The following is a 14,179-nucleotide window of genomic DNA, read 5'->3' as shown; positions in this document are numbered from 1 at the left end:
GGTTCTCTTTATCTGGAGGGGACATGGAAATCCTCTCTGAGAAGAAAAATTTGAGCTGCAATCTGAAGGATTTGAAGAGGGCCAGCTAAGAAAAGAGGGAGAGAGTTGACGGGATGGAGCAAGTGTTTGAAGTAGAAGAGATGGCCAACATATCATTCCCATGGTGGAGAAGAGGTTTTCCCATTGGAAGAACAGAAAGCCAAAGTGCTTGGAGTATAGCACAGAGCAGTCAGTGGGAGTAAAGTCACACAAGGTCTTATGGTCACGCTACAGTTTGGATTTTATTCTAAGCCTGATAGAAGCCACTGGAAGGTTTTAATGAGGGAATTACAGAAAACTGGCTTCCCAAACTTAATGTGTCCACCATCCAGCTCTTGACCTTCCTCCAAACCACCCCCTTCCTCCATCATCCCCATCTCAGTTGACAACTCCATCCTTCAGGTAGCCCAGTCTTAATCCCTCTCTCCCACCACATGCTCCATCCTTCCATTGGAAGCCCTGGTGGCTGCCGTATTGTTCTCCATAGTGCTTCACACTATCTGACATACCGTATATTTTCCCACTGTCACTTTTTTTTTAATTTTAATTTTTATTTTTTTTTACATCTTTATTGGAGTATAATTGCTTGACAATGGTGTGTTAGTTTCTGCTTTATAACAAAGTGAATCAGTTATACATATACATATGTTCCCAGGATAGAAAGCCCAGAGATAAACCCACGCACATACGGTCACTTTATCTTTGATAAAGGAGGCAGGAATGTACAGTGGAGAAAGGACAGCCTCTTCAATAAGTGGTGCTGGGAAAACTAGACAGGTACATGTAAAGGTATGAGATTAGATCACTCCCTAACACCATACACAAAAATAAGCTCAAAATGGATTAAAGACCTAAATGTAAGGCCAGAAAGTATCAAACTCTTAGGGGAAAACATAGGCAGAACACTCTATGACATAAATCACAGCAGGATCCTTTTTGACTCATTGTCACTTTGTTCATGGTGGCATCCTCAGGTCCTACCTGAGTGGCTGGTGCATAGCAGGTACTCAGTAAACCCTGGTTGTATAAATGGACCACTTGGTGTTCCAGTCATAATCAGAAAGCCATTCTTCCCTTCCCTTTCTTTCCCACCATTGCCCCCACCCCATCCCACAAGCCATGTGAGGTAGAAAACTGGGGTTCAGGAGTCCTGGGGTCCTGGGTTCACATTCTTACTTGGTGGTGTGGACCTCCATGCATTAGTAACTTATCTGGGCTTCAGTTTCCTCCTCTGTAAAATGGGACTCATCCTGCTGGGATGCAGGGAGGACTTGATGAGCCCAGGCATGTTTCCTGGTGCACAGCAGTCAATGGCAGCTATATATAAATTGGGGCCTCCTTTGTACTCCCACTGCCTTTGTCCTAGTTCTAGCCCTCATTACGCTGGTCGACTCTTGTGGCTGCCTCCTAATTCCTCCCTCCATCACCACCAATCTGTCCTTTCAGCTGTCAGGCTTGTCTTCCTCACGCCAACCCTAATCACATCCCTCCCCTGCTCTAAAACCTTACATGACCCTACTGTCCACACGACAAGACCCACCTTCTCTGCCTCCGGTTTCCCCCCACCACGTATCCTAAGGGAAGCCTTCTGCCTCTGTAGGACATTCTCGGCCTGAGAAGCCTTCCCCCTCCTCCTGTTCTCCTCCTAAATCCTTGTCATCCATCCAGGGAGGGGGTCGGGAGATAGTACACCTTGGGTGCCAGCTAAGATTGCACTGGGCGGGCGGGAGGTTGGATTGTCTGCATTTCAGAGGCTCAGAGAAGTTAGGGCAAATTCAGGGTCGGGGTTTAACTCCAGGTCTAAGATTTTGTAACATTTTGTGCTGTGCTGCCTCTTCAGACTTGGGCTCCAAAATCATGCTGTCCCCAGCCCTCCTGTCTGTATTCATTTCCTCCTCGTTCCTGCCTCCTACAGCCCTGAAGCCAAAAGGACTTGAATCTCTCACCCACTTACTGGATAGTCATCTAAGGGCAGAGCTGAGTTCATCTCAGCTTTATCCTTGTGTCCAGTACGACCGGGTCTAAACCCATCATCTCTCACCTGGACCAGGGCCATCACCTCCCCACTAGTCTCCCAGCTTCTGGCCTTGACCCCCAGCAGGGTCTTTTTTTTTTTTTTTTTTTTGCAGTACGCGGGCCTCTCACTGTTGTGGCCTCTCCCGTTGCGGAGCACAGGCTCCGGACGCGCAGGCTCAGCGGCCATGGCTCACGGGCCCAGCCGCTCCGCGGCATGTGGGATCTTCCCGGACCGGGGCACGAACCCACGTCCCCTGCATCGGCAGGCGGACTCTCAACCACTGCGCCACCAGGGAAGCCCCGGGGTCTTATTTTAATACAAGTCAGATCATGTCTCTTCAGTGCTCAGAACCCTCCATGACTCCTACTTCACTCGGAGCAAAAGCCAAAGTCCTCACCGTGGCCCACAAGGCCCCGCGCCATCTGCCCCATCACCCCCCAGGCCTCATCTCCTCCCACTGTCACCCTGGCTCACTCAGTTCCAGCCACACTAGCCTCCTTGCTGTTCCTCACATGTACCTTTGCACTGACTGTCCCTCTGCCTAGAGTTTTCCTCTGACATATTCCTGTGGCTCACGTCACATCGTTATCCCACTGACTCTCTCTCCATAACTGAGCTGTGTGGTCCATTCACCACTGGCCACGTGTGGCCATTGAGCACCTGAGCTGAGATGTACCATAAGTGTAGAATGTGCACCAAGATTTCAAAGACGTGCTCCGAAGGGAAGAATGGATAGAATGTCTTGAGAATAGTCTTTCATATTGATTGCCTGTCGAAATGATGCTTCTGATACACCAGGTGAAAGAAACTATATTTATTAAAGTTAATTTTACCTGTTTCTTTTGACTCTTAATGTGGCTACTGGAAAATTTTTAATTTCACCCACGGCTCTTCTTGTTTTTTCCTTTTTTTGTTTTCCTTTTTTCTTTTCTGTTTTTAATGGAAGTATAGTTGATGTGCAATGTTGTGTTAATTTCTGCTATACAGCAAAGTGATTCACTTATACATATATATACATTCTCTTTTTTTATATTCTTTTCCATTATGGTTTGTCATAGGATATTGAATATAGTTCTCCGTGCTGTACAGTAGGACCTTGTTGTTCATCCATTCTATATATAAAAGCTTACATCTGCTAACCCCAGCCTCCCACTCCATCCCTCCCCCACCCCCTCCCCCTTGGCAACCACCAGTCTGTTCTCTATGTCCAACACATGGCTCTTCTTAAAGTTCTACTGGGCAATGCTGGTCTGAACATCCTTAGCTCTGAACTACTTCCCTGCCAGGCAGGAAAGAGCAGTTGGCCTTTACCAACTGATACGTGTGTCATCACTCCCCTCACCCTGCCCCACGCTACCAGTGCAGCCCCTTCTCTGCACTGCTTTTCTCCCTTGTACTCATCACCCTGACATCTGGCATATGTACTGCGTTTATTCTCAGCCTCCCCCATGCAAACAGGGATTCCTATGACTCGTGTCCCCAGGACCTAGACAGGGCCTGGCACATTGTAGGTGCCCAGTTAATGTTTGTGAAGTGAGTGAATGAAAACTCCACAAATGCTTGTCATTTTACTGTGCATGCCCTCACCAATGGCTTTTATCTGCCAAGAAGGAAGAAAGTGAAATAGACTGGTGATCTCTAGGATGGAGTTTTAGGAATGCCAGTGAATATCGGAAAGTTGGGAGAGGAGAAGAAAAATAGAATTCAATGAATGAAAAGTTCTTTGGGGTTGCATGGCATGGCCCCCACCTATACTTCAGCTTCGTGGCACCATCCACATCCCCACCAGGCGCCATCTCATTCTTTGAATTTGCCAAGCTCCTTCCCACCCCAGGCTCTTCGTCTCTGCCATTCCGTCAGCCTGGAAAGTTCTTCCCCCACGGACCAGATTCCTCCTCCTCTCCCATGAGCCCTCAGCTTGAGACGGGGTCCACCCTGGGTCCCAGACGAGTTAACACTACCTGCTGTGTGCCCTCAGAGCAGTGGTTTTCCCCTGCTCTCTCTAAGAACGCATGACACCTGTGACGGATTCATTCTCTGTGTGCCTTTTCTGGTTAAACATTTTTCTCCCACATCAGCTCCATGGGGCAAGGAGGACCTCAGGTATTGCTTTGCCCAGCACACAGGACGTGTTCAGATATGCATTTGTTGATGGTGGAAAAGGAGGTCAGCCCAACCTAATAGACCCGTCTCTGCTCTAGGGATAGCTGGGAACACCCCTGTCTTAGTTTGGTGTGCCGTGCCTCCATATTGACCGTGAAACAAGGATTCAAGTGCAAGGAGCTCATCTGGGAAGCGACTCCGGAAGTGTGGGTGGGGGGCAAGGGTGGGGAGACAAGGAAGAAGGAAGGGTCAAGCAGGTAACCTGCTGCGGGCAGCTGGGCTCAGCCTCTCTGGGAGCCTGTGTAGAGCTCACACCTCAGAGGATCTGGGAGGAGGGGCAAGGGAGCTGGGGAATTCATCCACCTACTCCCAGCAATCTTTGGTGGAGGGCTGCTCTCACAGGGGAATTCACTCCCTGGGCCTGTCTCAGCTTCAAAGAAAGTCCTGAGACAAAGGCGTGCCAATATTGGTTATTTACAGACGCAGATACTGGTTGTCTCAAAGACAAAGAGATGTACTATATATAAAATAGATAATCACCAAGGACCTACTGTATAGCACAGGGAACTCTACTCAATATTCTATAATAATCTCTATGGGAAAAGAATCTGAAAAAGAGTGGATGTATGTATATGTATAACTGAATCACTTTGCTGTACACCTGAAACTAACACAACATTGCAAGTCAACTGTACTCCAATATAAAATAAAAATTAAATTAAAAAAAAGACAAAGATGGGACTTCCCTGGTGGCGCAGTGGTTAAGAATCTGCCTGCCAGTGCAGGGGACACAGGTTCGAGCCCTGGTCCGGGAAGATCCCACATGCCGCAGAGCAGCTAAGCCCATGTGCCACAACTACTGAGCCTGCACTCTAGAGCCCGCGAGCCACAACTACTGAGCCCGCATGCCACAACTACTGAGCCCATGTGCCGCAACTACTGAAGCCCGCACGCCTAGAGCCCACGCTCCACAACAAGAGAAGCCACCGCAAGGAGAAACCCGCGCACCGCAACAAGGAGTAGCCCCTGCTCACCGCAACTAGAGAAACCCCACGCACAGCAACGAAGACTCAATGCAGCCAAAAATAAATAAATAAATAAATTTATTTTTTAAAAAGACAAAGAGACGTAGATACTGGGTATTCACAGATGCAGATATGGTTGTTCAAAGTAAAAGTCATAAGATCCAGATCCCTGGACAAAACTGAAGACACCCCCAAATTATTTGCATGGTCTCCCTCCTCTTAACCACAGAGCCCTCTGTTTTTCAGCATTTCTTGCCCATCATGTGAGGCTCCAACAACAGCGTCTTCTGTGGCATAGTCCCATGGTGGTTCCTACTACATTTCTTATTCAGGAAACGCGTCTGGGGGTTCCTTGGGTTGAGGAGGGTCTCTGAGACCCCTTTTCTCACCAGCAATACTTTTTACAAATGAGGTCTTAGGATGGGGTCTTTACGGGGGGGCTTTCTAAGGGAGGGTCCTCTCACCTATCACCGTGATTATTACTCACCTGTATTTGCAGGAGTGACTTTTTGCCCTGAGGTTCGGGGTCTGTAGCCGCCTTCTGGAGCTGATGTCAGCTGGTCCACCCCAGCAGGGCTACACCCATTGTTTGGGTTGTTTGAGTAGCTTAGTACACTTCCTTTGTTCTGGGCACAATGCCAAACACCTCACATGTATCAATTCATTTAATCCTCACACCCCTTTGATGTGTAGGTACTGTTGTGATCCCTGTTTTACAAAAGGGGGAACTGAGGCATGGAGAGGGGAAGTAACTTGCTCAAGGTCACCCAGCTGGGAAGTGGCAGAGCTGAGATTTGAACCCATGCTGGCTGGGATCTTAACACTAAACTGCTTTCTTGCCAGTTGATAAAGAGACCTGAGCCCCAAAAGATCTGCCACTCCCCCGGTCCTTCCCCCAGGGCCTCCCAGCCTCCCCAGGATCCATCCTGATTGTGAGTTGCAAAATACACTGAAAGTCCCCCCCGACCAGGTGCCACAGGAAGCTTCTGTTCTTCTCAGCCGAATGTTTACTGAGTATCATCGACCATACACCTATCTGGGGTCTTCGTAAATCATCTTTTATCCTGTGAAACAGGTACTATTAACACTGTTTTACAGGTGACAAAACCGAAGCCCAGCCATGTCAAGTCACCTGCCTGTGGTCACCCAGCCAATACACCACCACATCGAACCCCCGCCCACCTGTCTGACCCTGAAACCCACCTTCTGCTTTCTGTTCTGGCTTCTTTCTTCCAGCATCTTGGCAACAGTTGGGACGGAGTTTGACCTAAGAACGCTGAGGGCAGTTCGAGTGCTGCGGCCGCTCAAGCTGGTGTCTGGAATCCCAAGTGCGTGAGTTTCCAACCGTGACCAGGGGTCTGCTCAGGGGTCCCGCGAGCCCTTGGTTTCCGCTCTGCATAGCGTGTCCCAGGAACCCTTGGGTGCTTCCCCAGCCTGGGTCAGGGCAGCCTCCACTTCGGGGAAGTCCCTCAGGGGACTCCCCACCAGGCATCTGGCTGCAGGTCTGGATGGGCTCCTGAAAGCCAGCCAGGAGCCTCACCCATCACCACAGCACCCATTTATTGAGCATTTCTCTATCAGGAGCCATGGGAAGCGCCACCCAGGTCCTCCTACTCACAACCCTGTGAAGTCGATAATGCTGATATCTCCATTTTACAGATGGGGAAACTGAAGCTCAGGGCGGCTGAATAATTTGGGCAAAGTCACGTGGCTGAGAATGGCAGAATTAGGAGTTAGCCAGTCTGACCCCAAGCCTGGGAATACTGGTGGCAATGACCGTTACCATTCATTGAGCGCCTACTGTGTACCGGGCACAGCAGAAAGAGCTTTTTGTGTATTATCTTAGTTCATCCTCACAATCACCCAGTGAACCCATTTCACAGATGGAAAGGTGGAGGCTCAGAAAGGTCAAATGACTCACCTGAGTTCTTAAAGCTTGACGGCAATGAGCTCCAAAGTCTATACCCTCATCCTCCAGGGATGCTTCTACTCCAGATCCTTTGGGGGTGGCTGCACGATACAGGGTCAGGATTAGGTTCAGCTGGGGAAAAAAAAAAACAGGGCTAGACATTTTCTGTCCTACTGCTTCAGTAGTAGTAGTAGTAGTAATAATAATAATAATTCCTATTTTTTTAACATCGTTATTGGAGTATAATTGCTTTACACTGTTGTGTTAGTTTCTGCTGTATAACAAAGTGAATCAGCTATATGCATACATATATCCCTATATCCCCTCCCTCCTGCCTCCCCCTCCCACCCTCCCTATCCTCCCCCTCTAGGTGGTCACAAAGCACCGAGCTGATCTCCCTGTGCTATTATTTTTTATTTATAAGCACTTACTATGATCTCCCTGTACTATTAATTTTTATTTATAAGCACTTACTGTGTACCAGGCACTGTTCTAAGTATGTGACATGTTTTTAACTCATTAATCCTCACAACAAGCCTGTGAAGTAGGTTCTGTTATTACCACCATTTTACATTTCATTAGCTTCGTTCTTCAGGTTCCTTGCCATCCAGATTCAAAGAGTAAGATTTTCTACATAACCACCAGCAGGGTCTTTTTGTTAGAGAGAAGGCATTTCTACTCAGGTGTCTGCAAGATTCCAGTGGGTGCCTACGTCGTATTAAATCAAGGGCCATCCCAAAGCTAATACTAATAAGAATTTTTGTCTAATGACCACCTATGATGTGCCAGGGACTTTGCTAGGCATGAAGCCTCTCATTTAACCCTGAGAGGGAGGTGCTATTCTAATCCCCGTTTACAGACGAAGAAACCAAGGTTCAGAATGGGAACTTCCCTGGAAGCAGATTTAGATAGGTGTTCAGATGCACTTGCTTTATGGAGGGAGTGCTGTCAGGAGAGAGAGAATGAGGGCAGCAGGACGGGGTAGCAGAAGAATCTGAACAAGGATGCCGTCTCAGCCGGATCCTGCAGGGAGCTCTGGAGTGTGAATAGCGTCAGAGCTGTTTCCCACTTGAGGCAACAGGCTGGTCTTTTGTACTCCTGTGGTCAGTTATTGGGGGTGGGAGGTGGGGAAGCGATAGCCTCCCAGGTGAGGAGCTTTGGATAACCAAGGGCAATACTATGAAAAGAGGAGCATCTGGGAGCCGTTAGCAGCAAATGCCCACAGCAGCTGGAGGGAGGGTCCACCAACAGCAAAGGAGATCTGGCCTGGACATCAACTTCAGACAGTGTCCAGAGCCTTAGCCACTCTGCCACGTGCATCAATCACCCTTACATTTTGGACCCCTTGGAGTAGCGTAGTCCCCCTGTGGTCTCCACCCATCAGGAGGTGCTAATCGTGGGCCATGGGAAGTTCTTCTCATCGAGAAGCAAGACCCAAGCTATATGTTTGAATCCTCATTTTAACCATAGACTTTCCTAAACATACAGAACGGTGGTTACAAACAGAGGATTTGACATCATTCTGACCTGGATTTCAAATCCTGGCCCTGTTATTTATCATGCCCTAAGGTGAATCATGACATCCGCTGAGCTTTGCTTCCCACCTCTGTAAAATGGGGATAATTTTACACGTGTGCCTGCCTCATGGGGTTGTTGCTAAAAGCCAATGAAATAATGTCTGGTTTCTCAGGGTTGAAACTAGGACATTGACTGCTTTCCCAGGCAGAGCTGCAACTAGCGTATATGGCGCCTCTGTATGAATTAGGAAAAGACGCCCTCTCTTGGTGGAAAGAAGTTAGAAAAAGTCACCCCGCTCTGGGTGAAAGCCACCCGACACCCAAGAACAGGGCTCAGAAAGCCATGAATTTCCACCTCTTTCTTGCCCAAAAGGTCATCAAATGGGACAGCCTACGTCCAATACTTTTAAAAATATTTTAAAGATAAAAAGTGGGGAATTCCCTGGCGGTCCAGTGGTTAGGACTCCGAGCTTTCACTGCCGTAGTCCCGGGTTCAGTCCCTGCTTGGGGAACTAAGATCCCACAAGCCGCACAACGCGGCCAAAAAAAAACCAAAGAAGAAAGTGCTCTAAAATATTAGGAGGAATTGTTCCTATTATAATAACGAGCAGCCTCTGTGTCTTCCATCTATCTTCCCTCACTATCGCCCAGTCCCCAGCCTCCTGCATGCTCTGGGTTCCCTCAGGAGGCATCTTGGGGGTGGGATTTGGGGGTGCCTTCTCACGGGCCTGTGGGGCCTCTCTCTGTGTGTTTCCCCAGGTTTACAAGTCGTCCTGAAGTCGATCATGAAGGCAATGATCCCCCTGCTGCAGATCGGCCTCCTCCTATTTTTTGCAATCCTTATTTTTGCAATCATAGGGTTAGAATTTTATATGGGAAAATTTCATACCACCTGCTTTGAAGAGGGCACAGGTAGGTCCGAGCAGCAGCATATTTTTTTTCCCAACCTTCCTCCCCTTTCTTTTCTCCCTTAGGGATAAGCTCCTGCAAGGGATCTACAGGGGTTTGCTTCTTTCTCCTGGAAGCTGGGAGAACCTCCTCCCGAAAGCACTGCAGGCAAGGCAGGGGGTGAAACAGTCCCCGAGATCTCGGTTGTCGCTGGGGCATTGCATTGGGGTCCCCGAGAAGCTATCTCGGGGTGAGTGGTTTATTTGGGAAGTGGTCCCAGGAAGCACCATCAGAGGAGTGGAGAAGTGAGACAGGGAAGGGAAAACATCTAGTAAAGGGGGTGTTATCAAGTAGGTTACCATCTTGGGCAACCAGACCTCCGTTCCATTGGGCACCTCGGGGAAGCAACGTACGTCACGCTCAGAGCCATCCCACACGTGGGGCGAGGGAGCTGGCTACTTATCCACCAACTTCTGTCCGACATTGGCAAGGACTGCCCCCTGGGAGGACATTAAGGCCCTGGCACTGCTGGCTGCCCTGACACTGGGCTGGAGCACGTATCAGAGGTGTTTTTGGTGGGCGCACGTAGGGGCAAATGACGGCAGCATGTAGGCGCAGTGCCCACAGCCTCTGCCTAGTTACCTTGCAGCGACCCCAGGCCCTAACGCATGCTGAGTTCTAAAGCCTCCTTTCCCTGGAGGAGAGAGTCGAGGATGGCTTCTGGTCTCCCCCGAATGTGCCATGAAGACATCCCGCTGGGAGTCTTGGCACCAGCCAGTCAGAACCAGAGCGCAAGCAGGATCTTGGCTCATCCGCTCCCGGCACTATGCCAGCGTCAACCCCTTAGCTGCTGGATCAGGAAAGCAGGGTGGGCGCAGGAGAAAATCCAGGAGGGCCGGGAGGCACAGCCCCGGTGCTCATCTCTGACTCAGCAGTGGGGCAACGTGGTTGTCCAATGCTCTCCACACATTCAAGGACCCGATAGCTTCCAGATACATCTTTGATTAAATCCCCTGCTATCCAAACCTAGCTACTTGCTCTCTGACCAAGAACCAAATGAAATCAAATAGGAGGGAAGCCTGTATTTCAATATTTGGACCACGGGCCGCCTCAGTGTGGACCGGCTGAATGACAGCGCTAGTCGTGCGTCAAAGAAACTGTGAACTGAGACAGTTAAAGCCCAGAGGGGAGCCCGTTGGGAAGGGAAAGAGATTTCAGGCCTGTCTTATTAGGAAGAAGATTCTGACCAGGAGTGGTTTCCCATCCACCTTCTCTTCCCGATGACCCCTGGGTAGCAGAGCCCTCTCCCCAGACCTCCCAGAGGGTAGCAAAACCCAGTAAGGAAGGTTTATTTGAGATGCTTTCATTGCCTCCTTTTTCTTGCTCCTCCCGTCTCCTTCTCTCCTGGGCTTGTGAAGTTTGCTCAATATGGGATGTCCTAATTATTTCTTTCCCCGATGAAGAAGGTGTTAATTGAGGCAGAGCTATTTCTGCTCCTGGCCTCGTCACCCAGGCAGAAATGCTAGAGGGAGAGATACAGGGCAGGGCCCCTCGGAAAAATCAGCCGAAGATAAAGGAACCAGGATTCCTGGATCCTAGGTTTCTTGTTGTTGTTGTTGTTTTCTCTTTTTCTCTCTCTCTCTCCAGCAAAGGGGACAGAGGACTGGCTTGAGTCTGAATTGAGGTTTTAAGGGGACAGATGTGGGCGGGGCAACCGGAGGGTAGGAGGCCTTGATTTAGGGAGGATGACTGAAAAGCTCGCAATTAAAAATATAAGGCATGTGAGTAAGAGACAGATATAAACAGACACCCAGGCAGCAGGTTAATTTTAAAATATATTTATAATCAAATTCCTCAGACTCTCTGGATGGTTGCTTTTCTAGAAGCAGCCCTCAGAGTGTTTCGTGATGAGGGGGCAGGTGGGGGGTTGGGGGGAGCGGGTCGCAATGAAGAACACCACTAGGCAAAGCTGCTAAAGACAGACAGGTTTTCCCTTGCAGACAGGTTCTCCTTATCATCAGGAACCCGGTTCTTGTGTGCCCAGCACTGCGCTAAACACCCAGAGAAATGCCAGGGAGAAGTGGAAGCGTCCTCCTTTCTAAGAGCTTCCAAAATAGTTTGAGGAAACAAGACCCCTTGTCTGCAACGAGTCCATAGCAATGCACGTTTGTGCTGCTTTTGTCTCCTCACCAAATGTGAACATTCGGGAGCTCTTGTAGCCCTGAGGAAAGAAAGGGACCAGTGTTCACTGGGCTAACCCGGGGGCGGGGGGCGGGGGGTAGTGGTGGATAGGTATTGAGCCAGACTTGGACACAAGGTGGAAATGGAGAAGGTTTTGGACAGAGGTGACCTTCCCAACAAACAATGGTTCTCATTCATTACAGGAACCCATGGAATTTTCCCCCTTGCCCTGAGCCTTATGTTTAAAAGATTTTGCCTTCCAATCTGTATTCATTAAATAATAGCCCCTGTACCAAATCTGGCCTGAGTGGGGAAGGGGTTTCCCACAACTTAAAATAGTGGCCGATGTGTCATCGCTTCTTGAGTAGTAGGTGTCCCTTCTGAGGTGGTAAATGTCATTTTGCAAGACCTAGAGTTTCTATTTAACCGGAGTTTCAAAGGCCAATAAGATTCATGCATTCTATGTTGGTTTATTTCACTCTGTTGCTTACTAAGTGGAGGTTAAGGATGGGCTGCAAAGCCTGTATGTAGGCTATATATAGCCTATATATAAATATATCACATTGAGATATATTTTTGTTTTGTGGGAGCTTGAGTTTACACACTCAGCTGTTTGATTTTTTGTCGGACAGTGTCACTGTCTGAAAACCTTCAAAAGTATCGTTCACTGGATAGAATTCCCTCATATCCGCGGCTCTGGTCCAATGGGGAAAAGCCTGGGATATTCTGTGCTCCCCTAACTCCCCCAGAACAGCTCCCTGAGCCCAATACATCTCAAGAAAAAAAAAATGAGTCAGGCTACAGAAGAATAACACAACACAATTGACAAATTTGTCCTAATGGAAGTCTGGAGAACACTGCCCCCAACCACCTCAAAATGCACACAGCACAGTTACCAAAACTGACTGTATTGGGGACCTTAAAGTGCATGTCGACAGATTTCAAAGGGCAGAATAATACAAAACATATCCTCTGACCACAGCGCAATTAAGCTGGAAATCAAAGTTTTTGGAAATTAGGAGACATGCTTCTTAGTTGTGGATGCAATGGTAGGATGTCTGAGATTTGCTTTAAGAATATTTTAGTGGCAAGGTAAAATATTTTAGTATGGGGAGGGGATGTGGATGAAACAAGATTAGCCCTGAGTTGATAAATGTTGAAATTGATGATAGGTACAGGGGAATTCATTATATTATTCTATTTTTATAGATATATGACAAATTTTTAGTGCTTCCTGGTTATCCAGGAGTCAAAGAAGAAATAATAATGGAAATTGCTAACTATTTTACTTGAACAATAATGATACTAATGCATGACAGAATTTGTGAGATGCAGTTAAAGCTGTATTTAAAGAGTAGTTTATAGCCTTAAGGAACATTAACTCATCCCAAAAGTCGAGGAAAAGAACAAAAAAGGAACAACGCTTAGAGAAGAAATTAATGAAATGGAAAACAATGAATAGGTCAACAAAGCCAAACACTTTGCTTTTTGGAAAAAGACTGATAAATTCATCTCAATGGCCATTTTTCTTCAACAGCATTGAATCTTCGCTGGCTCCTGTTTCTCAGAGCTGGTTTTGCCGGCCCTTTCCCCTGATTTTTCTCCCCTTCCCTTTCATAGATGACATTCAGGGTGAGTCTCCAGCTCCGTGTGGGACAGAGGAACCTGCCCGCACCTGCCCCAATGGGACCAAATGTCAGCCCTACTGGGAAGGGCCCAACAATGGGATCACTCAGTTCGACAACATCCTCTTTGCAGTGCTGACTGTTTTCCAGTGCATCACCATGGAAGGGTGGACTGACCTCCTCTACAACGTAAGTGACAAGGGGTCGTGGAGAGCCAGGACCAGCCAACTCCTGAGGCTGCAGTGGAGGGAACCTGAGCCAGGGAGGCAGCCGAAGGACAACTCAACACGGCCCCAGGAGAGCCGGCCTGAGGCTCAGTCCTTTGAGGATATGGGAGTGTTGTCCTCAGAACTCTAAGTAGAGAAGGGCCCTCGGGAGATGGAGATCTAGAGGGCACACAGATGCTGAATAATTTTTAATTGCACAAGTTTTTAAATATAATTTTAGATTTTTGAATATGCAAAGGTTGTGTAAGTTAAAAACCAACATAGATGAGAGATAGAGAAGTGTCCTTGAGCACTTATGCAAAGGGGCTCTGCACTGGAGCCCTCACTGGCCCTCCTCCAGCCATGCCCCTCCCTATGGGGCTGACAGGAAATGTCTACCAGGAGCTAGTGCCACCACCACTCCACTTTCTAGATCACATTTTGAGTCATCTTAGATCCTAGAATTCCCTCCCCAAGCCCAGATTCCATGGACTTGCATGAGATTCTTCCATGGGTCTGTTCTCTGACTACACCACCCATTTGTATCCCCTGAGGGCCAAGGGTGTCCTTGGGTGGCTGTTGGCACAGATGTGGCTGCAGTTTGGACATGCAAGGTGGTGTGTCCATGCATGTGTGTGTGGAGCACCCCCTCCCCTGCCTCCAGGTGGC

At 48.4% G+C, this 14,179-nt stretch overlaps 1 protein-coding gene across 4 annotated transcripts in view; it reads left to right on the top strand.

The window, feature by feature from the left end:
- Positions 1-14,179, top strand: part of CACNA1A (calcium voltage-gated channel subunit alpha1 A) — a 238,217-nt gene that overhangs the window by 105,110 nt on the left and 118,928 nt on the right. For all 4 annotated transcript variants that reach the window (XM_079917174.1, XM_079917173.1, XM_079917172.1 and 1 more), the window contains 3 exons: positions 6,421-6,512; positions 9,370-9,522; positions 13,300-13,493. In XM_079917174.1, coding sequence (XP_079773300.1) covers positions 6,421-6,512; positions 9,370-9,522; positions 13,300-13,493 — 439 coding nt within the window. The remainder of the gene's footprint in view (positions 1-6,420; positions 6,513-9,369; positions 9,523-13,299; positions 13,494-14,179) is intronic.

This window comes from Stenella coeruleoalba (assembly GCF_951394435.1).
Source record: "Stenella coeruleoalba genome assembly, chromosome: 3".
Classification (NCBI taxonomy): Eukaryota; Metazoa; Chordata; class Mammalia; order Artiodactyla; family Delphinidae; genus Stenella; species Stenella coeruleoalba.
The sequence above is the reverse complement of the archived record's forward strand: the minus strand, read 5'-3'. Positions and strand labels throughout refer to the sequence as shown.